General features: G+C 46.9%; 2 protein-coding genes across 2 annotated transcripts; both read right to left on the reverse strand.

Annotated features, from left to right (window-relative positions):
- Positions 1 to 174: 174 nt before the first annotated feature.
- Positions 175 to 6,748, reverse strand: LOC136440883 (uncharacterized). The gene is made up of 9 exons (XM_066437039.1): positions 6,359 to 6,748; positions 4,544 to 6,032; positions 3,651 to 3,817; positions 3,175 to 3,394; positions 2,951 to 3,055; positions 2,497 to 2,679; positions 2,021 to 2,167; positions 1,339 to 1,586; positions 175 to 955 (listed from the first exon to the last, which is right to left on the reverse strand). Exons 2-9 carry the CDS (start codon positions 5,996 to 5,998, stop codon positions 307 to 309), a joined length of 3,174 nt encoding a protein of 1,057 aa, XP_066293136.1. The 5' UTR covers positions 5,999 to 6,032; positions 6,359 to 6,748; the 3' UTR covers positions 175 to 306.
- Positions 6,749 to 7,366: 618 nt separating this feature from the next.
- LOC136440926 (uncharacterized) lies at positions 7,367 to 12,564 on the reverse strand. The gene is made up of 8 exons (XM_066437110.1): positions 11,154 to 12,564; positions 10,542 to 10,702; positions 10,210 to 10,432; positions 9,765 to 9,875; positions 9,365 to 9,541; positions 8,703 to 8,843; positions 8,309 to 8,562; positions 7,367 to 8,112 (listed from the first exon to the last, which is right to left on the reverse strand). The coding sequence occupies exons 1-8, from the start codon at positions 12,555 to 12,557 to the stop codon at positions 7,503 to 7,505; spliced, it is 3,081 nt and encodes a 1,026-aa protein (XP_066293207.1). The 5' UTR covers positions 12,558 to 12,564; the 3' UTR covers positions 7,367 to 7,502.
- Between the last annotated feature and the right edge of the window lie 885 nt (positions 12,565 to 13,449).

A 13,449-nucleotide genomic window follows, 5' to 3' on the forward strand; every position in this document is an offset into this window, starting at 1 on the left:
GAAATTTGATATTTGTATTTAATTGTAGGCCATTGTTTTATGTTGCTCTAGTTGTCAATTTGAACATTGTTTAAGCGCAAAGTAGTAAGGTATTCTTTAGGAAAAATATCATTTTGAAGAATATTTGCTGTTTTAGAAATTGGGTCGTCAGTGCAAGAATTACTTCATAGCATGTAGTGTCAATATAGTCTTTATTAAATATGTTCCTGTTTCAATGTTCGACTGTTGCGTCCTTATTCAATGTTCTATCTAATAAAAATTCAGGACTGCGTACACTGCGTGCAAAATTAACACTGTATGCATTCTTTACAAACTGAAGTCCAGCACTGACATCAGCGCTTCAAGTTCTGACGACTGCGAGTCTGAATCTGAGATGAAGTCGTCCTCTTCGGGCACAATGTTTCTGGGAGGACTCACTGGCACCCTCACCAAAACTCTCGGCATGTCCTTCCCTTGCAACAAGTGATGCCCTACACACATTTCTATCTCACCGTTCTCGTTTAAACTCTGAAATTCTAGCAGTAAAGAAAGTCTGTTTCGTCTCCTGATGTGGACACAGAAGTCCACATTGGTCTTGTACACACAAGAAGTTGCCTCCACGAGGTTGTGCAGCCTGAGATGTAACTTCTGGTCCTCCTTAATGACAATGTCCTGTTCCGTGACCCCCTCCTGAGGTTGGAACCCTTCAAGTCTCGCCTGCTTGGTGACGAAGTCTTCCGAACCCGGCGTGATGAGTTCTAGGCGCACTTCCAGGAGATTGGCGATGGCTTGCCCCTGACTTGGCGACCCCTGGCGGTCAGGACTGGGACTGTCGTGAGCCAGAACGACTTCGTGGTTCGACCACCTTTTGAAGGCCAGGAGGCTGACGTGTTTCCTCGCCATGTTGTGGGTGATGGACATGACGGCTCCGTGCACGTTCATGCCCAGGCCTGGCGGGTAGCACAGCGCTATGTAGCTGTACGGAAACATGATTATAAGGATTCACTTTCAACTTATTTTTAACTTTCGTTATGAAAGGAACCGTTTGTAACATACAGTGTTACCCATGGCCCAGCATCTCCCAAAGTTACTCCATTTCTTTCCGTGCCATTTTGGAATTCACCCTATTTACGACTTTAGTGCAAGCGTATGAAATATGATATAGGAGGGGAATCAGACTAATATGGATTAGATTGAAACGTTTATGTCATATCATCCCCTGATTTAAAAATAAATACATTTCCATGCCTTCCATGTCCGCGTGAGGGGAAATGCGAAACGTATCATCTCTCATAAGCTTGCCACCCCCTCATTTCAGTGTAGACGACAGTATAGGCCAAATAGAGTAAGTATGCTCACCTTTGCAGCTCCCTGGTGCGGAAGGACACACTTTCGCAGCGGCCGCGCACCGTCACGCCCCTAACACGTGACGTCATGTCCTCCCACTTGCTGTAGGCGTTGGAGTAGCCCACGATGTGCACCTGCGTGGCGTCGATCACGTTCCTCACGTTGGCGTCGTCCATCGAGAACACGATGTCGGGATCTGACGCCGCGTTCCTCGGAGAAGATCCGTCGTTGTCAGACGGGAACACGAGGGGCAGGGAAATCTGTGAACAACGGGGAATGAAAATGATCATTAACTAAAACATTTAATGAAAATGATCATTAACAACAAAAACTTTTCCAGTATGTAAAATCATGATCTAAGAATGGTAGCGCATCTAGTTACATGTATAAAGCCCCTGTCACACACTCAGGACCTTCCCACGACTTTGATCCCGACCACTCCCCAACCGAGGTTGGCGCTGGGTTGGGACTAGTCTGGAATCCATTCTATTCTAACTCCAGTTCGATCCTCTGGTCATCTTTTAAGAAGAACATGACTTTCACATGTTTGATTTATCAAATTCATGAATGGCAACCTCGCCGGTTAACTCCCAACCACAGATGACCCTGGTCACGACTAACTCCCAACCATGGCCCGGAGAAGGTCGGGAGGCCGTGGTCGGCTAAGTGTGAAAGGAGAGAATCCCTTTTGTACCTGAGCGAAGTCCCTGAGCTTCGTGAGTTTGGAGGTGATGTTGATGACGTGACTGGCGGCGATCAGGGGGAGGGGGTGTTCCCGCGGGGACATGCGGGTGGTGGTGTGGATGGTCCGGGCCAGGCACGAGCCGTGGTACGGCAGAACCTGGGGAGGCGGGGAAGAAAACGTCATTTGAACAAATACTCGTGTAGTTACTGTCTCCCGTAATGTGCATTTCGTAGACTCCTAACAGACTCCGTAGGAAAATGTACCCTTAGTGAGTGAGTGCGTGAGAGTGAGTGGGTGAGTGAGTGAGTGAGTGAGTGAGTGAGTGAGTGAGTGAGTGAGAGAGTGAGTGAGTGAGTGAGTGAGTGAGTGAGTGAGTGAGTGAGTGAGTGAGTGAGTGCATGAGCGAGTCAGTGAGGGAGGCAGTGACCCTTTATCTAATTGTTCCTTCCCCTGCCTGCCTGCCCATGGTGTACAACAGCACATACCTGATATTTGATGGCCTTTGGTCTGTGCAGCGGGTCCTGTGGCAGGTGGAGTTGCACGCCGTTCCCTCGGGACGTCTCCAGACATGTCTCCTCTTGTCCAGCCTTCAGCCAGTGTTCGTACGTCTTCGGCCGAGACACGACGATGAACGTGGCCAGCCGATCTATGCCGACAGCTGCACGGCCCTGTGTGTGAAGTCATGTTTCCAAAGTAAATTTAGGGACCAACTTTGATCCAACAATCAATGAGCATACAAAGTGTACAGAAATGTGAACCTATAGCTAATACCACCGCAAACACTTTTATCCAATACTGTAGCAGTATGTGACTACAGCGCTGCCGCAAACTCAAACCACCGCGAACACTCCATTTTCGCCTTAGCGCGAAATTAAAACCACGCGAACATTTCTGCATTTAACGTTACAGCATTTTTTTTTAAAAGCATGTATTACTTACCAGTTCGTCGTCCTGTGCTGACAAGTCTTGCCAGTTCCCTTTGCCTCGGGTCGCCTTGATGACGCATTCACGCTCGTCATCATCGGAGGAAACTGAGTGAGGGATCTGTAATAACAAATGTAGTGATGTACAGTCAATGTGATGGCACTGTATTTTTCAAGCAATCGACAATGTTTACACATGTCAAGGAGGTTAAAGAGAGACTTATGCTCTGTTTTCCTCACCTGAAGGATGGCATGTTTCTGTAGATGAGTGACGGGCTTGATTTCGATGACGTCAGAGACCAGGATCTCGCCGGGAGCCAATGGCAGGCGCCGCGGGTAGGTGTTCGGGTCCAGAACATGGCACGTGACCTGGAGACTGCCTCGGAACGCCTTCTCCGGGACGGACAACAGACACCTGCCGGGTAGGGTCAGCTCTGCACCCGCTGAATCCACCTCGTAGCTGCGACAGGGGTTAGAACAACATAGCATTATAAAACAAGAATATCCAGTCCAAGATTTGCAATATTTCCCATATTTTGAGGGGTTATCTACTATAAAATCGTCACATATGATTCATTGCAAACATCCAACACAAGTCTTATACGATAAATACATCTCAATATGGAGAACAAAATACGACGCTTTCGCCGTTTTTCAATATCCCTGAACGCACAGGTGATTATAGTACAGGTGAAGACAACGGTGTGGTCACATACCTGCTCTCTACGCCGTAACCATGGAGATACGTGATGGCCCCGCCCAGCCCCACGACCTCCCCGATCCTTTCCTCCAACTCCTCCCACAGACACAGCCGGACCTCCGCGTCTACCGTTAACTCCACCAGGTCCTCCACGTTATCCATTATCTTCATGTCATCCTTCACCTAGTAAACAATGATTATCTTGAGTTTGAGCTTTATTTAGATCCACAATTAGCCTTATAAGAGGCTATTCTTCCTGTGGTCTACACATCCATATTTACACATTGCAATTAAAACATACAAAGGCATACAAAGTTACAGTAGAGAACAAAAAATATCAGTTCCTTTTAAGGAAAAGGCAATAATTATAAAAATAACATAGTTCCTTTTAAGGAAAAGGCAATAATTACAAAAATAGCATAGTTCGTTTTAAGGAAAAAGTCCAATACTTTGCTAATTGTCGCATGTGTTGTCGAGTCTTGAGCTTCACAGCGTTTATATTCTCACCAGGAATGCCATATGTAGTGCAAGGTGCCCACTATAACACACGTTATGTGTAGAGCCTATACTGTTACCACGGCACCCCTTACCCGCCTTTTCAAGTCCCCACACTTTGTTCATGGCACGTTTAGTATTTCATATCAATCTTCCTTAATCTGTTGCTTGACACGTATGCTTTGGGTACAGATTCTGCCTTGTTTGAAAATGGCTCGGTAGTGTAACATGATGCTACATGTATTCAGAGCAAATGCATAAATACAATTTAGCTTGGTTTAGCTGGCTCCTAAAACAAATGAAATTAAGAACCTTAAAAACAATAGTCTCCTTTAATATCATTCTTTTAAAGGTTCTTAGAATTCCTTAAAGAACCTTTGAAATAAATCTTCGAGTGATTGGAGGTCAACTTACCTCGTCGACGGCTTCTTCCAACATCAATTCCACCACAGATTCCATCAGTTGCCCATAGGCTACGTACTCCGGGATTTCTTCCAACAAACTTTGCTCAATCAAGAATTCCACGGTTTGGAAGAGACACTTCTGTACGGCGTAGGTCGCGAGGGAGAGCACCTCTTCGGGGTGGGGCCGAACGCGCCACGGAAAGTCGTCGGCCAGTCTGGTCAGGCTCTGCCGGCGCTCTGCGTGGTACAGCGTCGGCAGCGTCACCGCAGGTGGGACGTGCCATTTAATCGTCAGCGTGGCCCAACACTCGTTCAAGACGGAGTTACAGAGAATCCGTAGCGTCTTGTCCACCACAACGTCTTCTAACTTGCCGGCGTCTTTAAGCACCACCGCCGAGATGACCCTGGGGTTGCCCTGGGCGAGCGTCAGAGGGCGCGGGGATCGCATGGGGTTGTTCTCTGCGATCAACCCGTGCTTCACCCCACCTGAGACGTGTTTTCTCTGCAGTCCACGCATTTGATACAGCGACGTGGGCAGCCTTTTCATGCTGTTTTCCTCCACGTCAAGTGTCTGTAGCATCTTAAGCTCACCGATGGATTCTGGCAAAGTCTGTAGTTTGTTCTTGGCCAGCCGAAGGCACCTAAGCTGGGCCATTTGCCCAATCTCGTCCGTTAGACTGTAGAGACTGCACTTGGTGAGGTCCAATTCCTCAATGTCAAGACTACACATGAAGTCCGGCATGGGAAGCTCCGTAAGGAACTCGTTTCCTCGAAGAGACAAAATTCTCAGTTTCTTCAGACTTTTGCGTACTCCGGTTGTGTGCTGTTTAACTCGGCCGATTTTGTTATAACTCAGGTTTAACGTTTCCAACTCGTTCAACCCAACAACAACGGAAGGCACGAGTTCAAAGTCATTGTTGCTGAGGTCTAACTGCTTGAGAAGTCTCAGCTCCTTAAAGATGTTCGGCAGAACCGAGAGGCGATTTCCTGCCATGTCCAAGTGTACAAGTGACGTCACCATCGTGATAACTGGAGGAAAGGCCTTTATGCAGTTCCCCCGCAGAGAAAACTCTTGCAGCCTCTTGAGCTTGGCGAGCTCTCGTGGCAGAACTTTCAGCTTGTTGTTAGCCAGGTCTAGAACCACCAGCCTAGAACAGTCGCCAATCAGTTCGCTTACTAACGTTATTCTGTTGTGTCCGGCGTTGAGAACTTCTAGTTGCGTTAACAAGGAAATGTTGGGAGGGATCCTCTCCAGGTAGTTGGACTCTAAAGATAAGACTTCAACCTCCTCCAAACTGAAGACGTCATGAGGGATGAACTTGAGACTCTTATTGACAAGCGACAGTTGGGTCCTATTGGCCGGGTCTTTCTTCAGCATGGTTTTCAGGTTGTGGAACCAAAATGGCTTTCCTATCTGGATTGCTTCGACTTCATTGTCTCCCATGGTGACAGAGGTGGACGTCATGAACTTGTGAACGATTTATCTGGAGGTCTTGAACCTGTCGATCGATTGGGAGAACATTATCTTTACACACGATGTGTCTTCGTGTAGTTGTTCATTCTTTCTGCGATATAACACGACCAACGTTAAACATGGCCTATACACGTCGTCTGAGTACAGCACACCAGAAAAGACATGATGATTACCACAGTTATATACGAACAAAAGTCCTAACATTTGCCCAAATGATGCATAAGTTTTAAAAACACGAAGGTTCGCTCCTTCACGAAGACATGTATACGAACCTCGTGAAGGGATGCAAGAGAAAGAGATTGTCTATGTCCAGGCAGTCATGATATCTTAGGACAACTTTGTATAACTTACCCGTTTCTCCTTATCTCTACGTACCACTTGGTCGACGCACTAGAACATTCTTGCGTTTCACCTTGAGACGAAGTACAGAGTAAGGCACGGTCTAAATATACCCCCTCATTTTTATCTGAATAGAGTCCATATGAATACAGGGCGTGTTCAACACCAGTAAACAAAACACCCTGGTGTATGGCAAAGGGGCGTGTTTGGCATAATATGTCGTCAGACATGAAACTGATAGTTTATTTTATGGTGTATAGATGTTTACTTTGGTTCACTGGCCCGGTGTTGTCTGTCGGCTGAAACAATGGCCACGTCTTCGGAGGTCTTATATGTCGGATTAGCTGTTGTTATCTAGGGATTAACGTTCTTCATTAAACCCGCTTCTGTCTGATCAGGAAGGCCCACCAGCGCAACTACACAATTTTGATGTGCTACATTTTTCGCGCGACATTGGCAACCACACTACTGTAAATTAACTGCAGTAAACAGAATCCGTGTCCATTGTTCTTTGCATTGAAGTGTATTCAGTCAATAGTAAGGCTGAACGCAGAACAAAGACATCATCTCGAATTTTCCTGGCCCATATCTCACCTTACTCCAGGAGCCTAGTCACCGATTGGCGACCCCTTACGTAAGCACAAGTAGAGAAGGTATCATGATGTATGGATGGTGTGGGTTATATTTCACCATCTATCATATCCTTTCATTTGACAGTCGCTGTATAGACGAGATAGTGAAAGTAGGGCATGCTACCAATGTGCAAAAAGGATAAAGTAGTGCTTAGAAAAGTCGTAATATCATTGAGAGTGTCCTGCCGCCTTTTTTGTAAGCTCATTCAAAAATTCAAACAACATGACATTGGAATTTTTGCAACTTTTAATATTGCAGAAATATGTCTTATCTAACTGTACACGTACAGTTGCATTTTGTAACAGATTCCTTAGCATAAATACAGTGTCACTGACATAATATCAAGACGCACCTTCCATGCGTTTCCAAATGGACTATACATACATCATATTCAGTAGGCTGTTTTATTTGCATTTCAGATTTTGTTGCACGGATATGTGCAACATAGTTATTTCATAAGTTTGCCTCTAATAAGCCACCGTATCTATTATGGGCTATGAACCTATTTTGATATTACAGATAACTATATGTCGAAACTGAGTGGAGGTTCGCTGATTGTGTCGAACCCAACCCCAGGGCAGGTGATGGGCACTTCAAACAGCACCTTAGGCGTTTTTGTCGCCCCTTTCTTGCCCTCCCCAAAGTGCCCCGTGCACACGTCCATGGTGCCATTCTCGCTAAAGTCCATAAACTCAACCGTCAAGGACAGTCTGTTGCGTTTTCTGACGTAAACGTGGAAGTTGACGTAGTCCTTGTAAGCGTCAGATTCCAAGACGTTGTTTAGTCTTAGGTGAAGGTCCTGTCCTTCTTTAAGGAGCACCTCTTTCCGTGGGGTCCCGTCTTGTGGTTCGAAGCCTTCCATCTTCGCTTCAAGTGCCACTAGTCCGCGCGTTTCCTTGGTTGCAAGTTCGACGCGCAAGTCAATTCTCCTGGCACGGTCGACGTCGTCGTCACTCTCATGGTGCGCCACCTGGCGAGTTGGGCTTGCATCATATAGATAGTTGTTTTGGAGGCTCGCCCATCTTTTGAAGACCAGGACGCTCAATTGTGATGTAGTCATGTTTCTGGATAAGGACTTTACCGTTGGGTCAATCCTGACTTCCTCTTTAGGCGAGTAGCAGAGGACAGCGTAACTGGGGAAAAACATCATGCCAATAAATTTCCCACCAACTTGGAATGTCTTGTTTAGTATGCTGCAATAATGTTATTATCACATTACTGCTTGGCTTGTTTCTTGTTATTCTTCAACTTCTAAGAATCCACTAGTGCATGTCTGCGTCTTTGTGCCTTATAAGGCTATAGCTTAAGTGAGAGGAAAATAAGACAAACCTTTGCAGCTCCTTGGTGCGGAAGGAGACACCCGTCCCTTCCAAGGTCACTGACTTGACCTTTGTCGTCACATCTTCCCACTTGTTGTGAGCATGGGAGAATCCCACGATGTGCACCGTCTGCTTGGAGATGTCATCTACCGTCGTCATGGCGACGTCATCAATAGTCAGGATGCTGTCGTCATCCGGTGTCAGCGACTGGCTTCCTGGCGACGTGACGTCATTTTCTGACGACATTGTCAGCGGTAACACGAGCTGAGTAGAGTGCACATCGAAAATGTGAGCGGCTAGAAATACATAGAGCAAACATATGACAGCAACCTCCATCAACCAAACTTTTGTTTGTTTGTTTATTTTTTCATTTGCTTGTTTTTTTCGCTTGTTTGTTTGCTTACCTGGGCGTAGTTCTTCAGTGGAATGAGCCTTGAGGTCAAGTTGAAGATGTGGCTAGCAGCCAGAAGATGTGACGTCTGTCCCCGGGGGGTGGATGCCGGCTGATTGGCACGGCAGATGCAGCTAGCGTCAACCGTCAGCACCTGAAAAAGGTAGAAAACGTCTGTGAGCGTGTCTTTGATCTGTTTTGTTTCGTGTTTCCTTTTGTTCTGGTTTCTGCCATTTTAACAAGTTGTCTATATTGTATGATATAAGTCTATAAAGACGGATTCAGATTTACTCCAACAGAAGAATTGTCAGGTCAAGTTAAGAAGTTTTCTCTGAAAAGAGGAGGAACGCCCGCCTCACCTTTTTCTATAAGGTAGTCAATAATTACATCAATATTACACACAGTCTACTGAAACCAGCTCAGGGGCCGGGCGCACCCGGAGGAGCCACACGCTCAAATTTCAACCACTTAACGCCCGGACAGACTCTTACAAACATTCATTCTTCCCCCGCACAATCCCCGAGTGGAACGCCCTGCCTGGCGCGGTTGTTACGGCTCCCACCACTGGGCTCCCACCGTTGAGTCTTAGCCTGGGACCTCCCCCCCCCCCACTTTGTCCCTCGCGGGGTTATCTGGGGTCAAATAAGTTGAAGTTGAAGTTGAAGAATGTCTAACCTGGAAGTTCATACCCCGTGTTCTGGCGATCGGGTCGGCGGGCAGGTGAACCTCCACCCCCGCGGCCCTGCCCATGTGGACCTCCTGCTGCCCCGCCTTCATCCAGTGTTCGTACGTTCTCGCCCGGGACACGACGGCGAACGTTCCCAGGCGGTCCACTCGGTACACAGCTTGTCCCTAGGAAAAATATATCAGAATCACTTGACTGAAACAAGTTAGTTAGGGTAAGTGATGTGCATGTTCTCCTAAAGCCGTCTTCCATTCCTTCTTATCAATGAGGGATCTGAAGTATACTTCATCAATAAACCTTCACCATACATACCCTAGTGGCAATAGGCCTTGTCCTGTTTATTTTATGCATTAACAAACATATAGCAAACAGAGTGTGGTGACTACTTACCCTTGTGCCTTCACCGTCCTCGGCGAACACCGTTCTCCAGTTTGAGCCGTTGCGGGAGAACTTCAGCACGAATTCACGATCGTCGTCATGTGCGGATACCGCGTGTGGGATCTGTAACAACGATAAACATCGTTTTTGTACAATTCTCTTAAGATTTCTACCGTCGTTTGTTATAAAACTACTCCTATAGTCACTTACTGACACGACATCTTCATCCTTCCACTTTGTGTTATGTTAACGAATTCTTGCCATACCTTGTACGATGTACAATTGCCGTGCAATAAAGTTCTTCTTCTTCTATCTAATCAATCTCTTTACCAAATGGACCAGCCTTCCACAATTTCAACCGCACCCCCTTGCTTTCTCGTGGAATAGACCCGAGAACCATCACCTAGCTGCCAAACTGTCTCTATCTGTGTCTATTACAAAACAGTCCATTGTTCACCTTGAGGATGGCGTGCTTCTGTAGTTGTGTTGAATGCGGCTTGATATTGATGACGTCAGAGACTAATGTTTCCCCGGCGACCAATGGGAGGCCCTGGCTGTACGTGACAGGGTTTAGGGCACAGCAGCTGACGGTGACGTCCTTGTTTAACGCCTTGTCGGGTACCTTCAGTACGGCGCCGCCTGGAAGCTCAAGGTCTGTCTCTGTGACACCAACACGGAAGCTGGAACGGAAAACATGTGCATATATTTAGACTTCTTGATTAGAAACGTTGCACTAACGGAAATTGCATTTAAACAGAATCCTATGCGTGAACATATGAACACCTTCACCTCTTCTCGCCATAGTCGTGCAGGCCTGACCCCTCCCCAAGCCCCAGGACCGCCCGGACGAGTTCTTCTACCGCCTCCCTCAGACACCTGCGTGCCTCCACCTCCACTACTTCCCTCGCCATGTCCTCTACTGTTTCCATTATTCTCAAGTCTTCCTTCACCTGTGAAGTATTAATCCAATGTTAAGCCGTTCGACAGGGGTCTCTGAAAGCCTACCTAAAACACACGGTCATAGGTCTATATGGCACATAGTTTCAAAACATCGACACTCAAATCCGTCTGTTCCATCCGCAAGTGTCAGGATAAGTATAACAAGCATTCTGATCATACACATGTTAGCCTCCTTCGCAGACTTCCCGGGAACGGTGGCGTATATATTACGCGATTTCTAACACGGGCCAAAGGAGTTGTGTCGCCGAGGGAGTTATGTCGCCAAGGACGTTCGCCATTCGGCGACATAACTCCCTCTGCGGCGAGAGTCCCTTGCCGGCATTAGAGAACCTTGGCCCGTGTAAGAAATCGCGTCGCGCCGTTATAGGAAGTCTGCGAAGGAGGCTAACACATGTAATATTGTACACCAAGAAGACCACCATTTTGAGTTAGATGTCTTACCTGCTGTATGGCATCTTTTATGAGCCAGTCGATGACGTGCTCCTCCACCATGTCCACCACATTCTCAGAGGACGCCAAAGAAATAATCTGGGAAAAGACGAGGTCCACACATTCATTCATACACCTCCTCACGGCGTCATCTACCAAGGAGTCTTCGGTGTCGAACCTTGGCTTCTTGGACTTTGACGACTTGTTGGGTAATGCCGGTAAAGTAGCTGTGGCTGGAGCGAGCCACTTCATCGCGCCTAGGGCACCGCCTTTTTTTGTCAGCGCGGCCAGGCACTCGTCCACGACGGCATTGCAGACTCCTGTGAATACCTCCTCAGTGGCCACGTCTTCCAGCATGCCGGCGTCTTCAAGCAGTGCGGCTGAGATGACCTCAGGATGACCTTGAGCAATGATGTCGGGAGGGAGAGACCATATGGGGTTCCCGTCTAGAATCAGTCCGTTCTTGGTCTCCCCTACCTTATGTTTACTCTGTAGTTCCCTTAGCATATACATGGAAGCGGGAAGCTGTTCCAGATTGTTCTGTTCAACATCGAGAGTCTGAAGGTTCTCCAATGTGCAGATTTCGTCCGGCAGAGCCTGTAGTCTGTTCCTAGCCAACCGCAAACTCCTCAATCCTTTCATGGCTCCCACTTTTGGAGTTAGAACTTTCAAGGAGCAGTCACTAACGTCCATCTCTTCTATGCTGTCTAGCTTGCTCAGATATTCTACCAACGGTATAGCAGTCAGATTACTGTTTCCGCGAAGACTTAAAACTTTCAACTTTTTCAGTCCCTTCGTAGTGCCTGTTGCGCGCTCTTGCCTACGGCCGATCTTGTTGAATCCCACATCTAATCTCTCCAAACTGTTCATCCCTACAACTGGTGCTGGGATCTGCTCAAAATTATTACTGCTGAGATCAAGAACTTTCAGTCTTTTCAGATTCTTGAAGCTAGTCGGTAAGACGCTGAGGCGGTTAGCGGCCAAGTCGAGATGCGTCAAAGGAGTCAGTGTCGGCACCACAGACGGAATGCTGGTGATCTCGTTTCCTTTCAGGTACAGCTTACAAAATTTTCTGAGTCTGGAGAGCTCTCGCGGGAGGTCCGACAGCCTGTTGTAGGACAGGTTTAACTCCTGTAACCTGGCGCACTGGGCGACGTTTTCACTGACCAGTGTTATGTTGTTTCTGGAAGCGTCGAGAACCTGTAGCTGGTTCATGTGAGCGATGTTGGGAGGGATTCTCTCCAGTTGATTGGAGTTTACAAGTAGGACTTCCACCCCGTCCAGAGTGAAGACATCGTGTGGGATTTGTCGCAAGTTACGACTGGCTAGGGAAAGCTCTGTTCTTTCTGATGGGTTCTTTTTCAGCATAGTCTTTAGGTTCGAGAGTCGTAATTTTGCTGTACCTTTTGTCGCCATGTTGTGTCCTCATGTATACACTTGTCAATGCACCACAGTGCTGCTGTCACCAGTGATATCTGCAATACCAGAGCAGAAGACCCTTTAGAAACTGAAGACAATGATTTTAAAAGTGTACAGATGACATCGTTTGGTGCGGAAAATCAGTTCTCAGCATTTTCAAGGACAACGTACGCATTTCAAGATGGCGTCCACTAGAGAAGTCAATATAATTTCTACCAATTGACAATTATGATTCACATGCAGCAACATACAGGTTCCTGCTGCAAGGAAATAAAATACTAGATATTTCTTTCGAGTCATTCTGTGATTATCCACTGCAGCAAGATACTCTTTCTGCCCCGAAGAATTAATCACAATACTATCCATTGAATCTAGGGCAGATCATTTCTTATTGATTATTTTCTGAGCTGTCGTCGACAAAACTGTGTCGAAAAATCGATCAGATTAGTCCATCCCCCGGCACGTACCTTGATTCTGAGTCTTGAAAGTAACAAAATTCGTCAGGTGAGTGGCGGAAAGTACATGACACGGGTCGCTGGAACTAGCTGGCTGCTCGCTGTGGGCCTAAAGCTAAAATTATCTTACCTTTTCTCGTTCGAGCACAATAAGGGTCGACCTGAGCGGTAAGGCATAACCAGCTAGGCTTTTCAGAGCTGAAGCGGTGGGGTAAGACAGGGAAACTGGATAAGGTGGAAAACAATAGACAGGGAAGACGATAGTTTATCTGGCCTGTTGTATTGTTTATATTGGATGTTGGCACCCTTTAAAACATTATGCTACATAAACAAAAGACCTGCAGTTATCTAGGATCAATTTGCCAACTGACAGTGTGCCGGAGGGACCGGACACATGCCGTTGTCACAACTATCAGGCCAAAGTCATTATCTGA

This window comes from Branchiostoma lanceolatum, chromosome 8 (assembly GCF_035083965.1).
Source record: "Branchiostoma lanceolatum isolate klBraLanc5 chromosome 8, klBraLanc5.hap2, whole genome shotgun sequence".
Classification (NCBI taxonomy): Eukaryota; Metazoa; Chordata; class Leptocardii; order Amphioxiformes; family Branchiostomatidae; genus Branchiostoma; species Branchiostoma lanceolatum.

Coding starts and splice junctions, on each gene's coding strand:
- LOC136440926 (XM_066437110.1), bottom strand. CDS start 12,557: ATGGCGACAAAAGGTACAGCAAAATTACGACTCTCGAACCTAAAGACT. Junction 9,876..10,209: donor AGAAGCACGCCATCCTCAAG/GTGAACAATGGA, acceptor TCGTTGTTACAG/ATCCCACACGCGGTATCCGC. Junction 8,844..9,364: donor CACGGGGTATGAACTTCCAG/GTTAGACATTCT, acceptor TACCTTTTTCAG/GTGCTGACGGTTGACGCTAG.
- LOC136440883 (XM_066437039.1), bottom strand. CDS start 5,998: ATGACGTCCACCTCTGTCACCATGGGAGACAATGAAGTCGAAGCAATC. Junction 3,056..3,174: donor AGAAACATGCCATCCTTCAG/GTGAGGAAAACA, acceptor TTGTTATTACAG/ATCCCTCACTCAGTTTCCTC. Junction 2,168..2,496: donor CAAAGGCCATCAAATATCAG/GTATGTGCTGTT, acceptor CCGCCTCCCCAG/GTTCTGCCGTACCACGGCTC.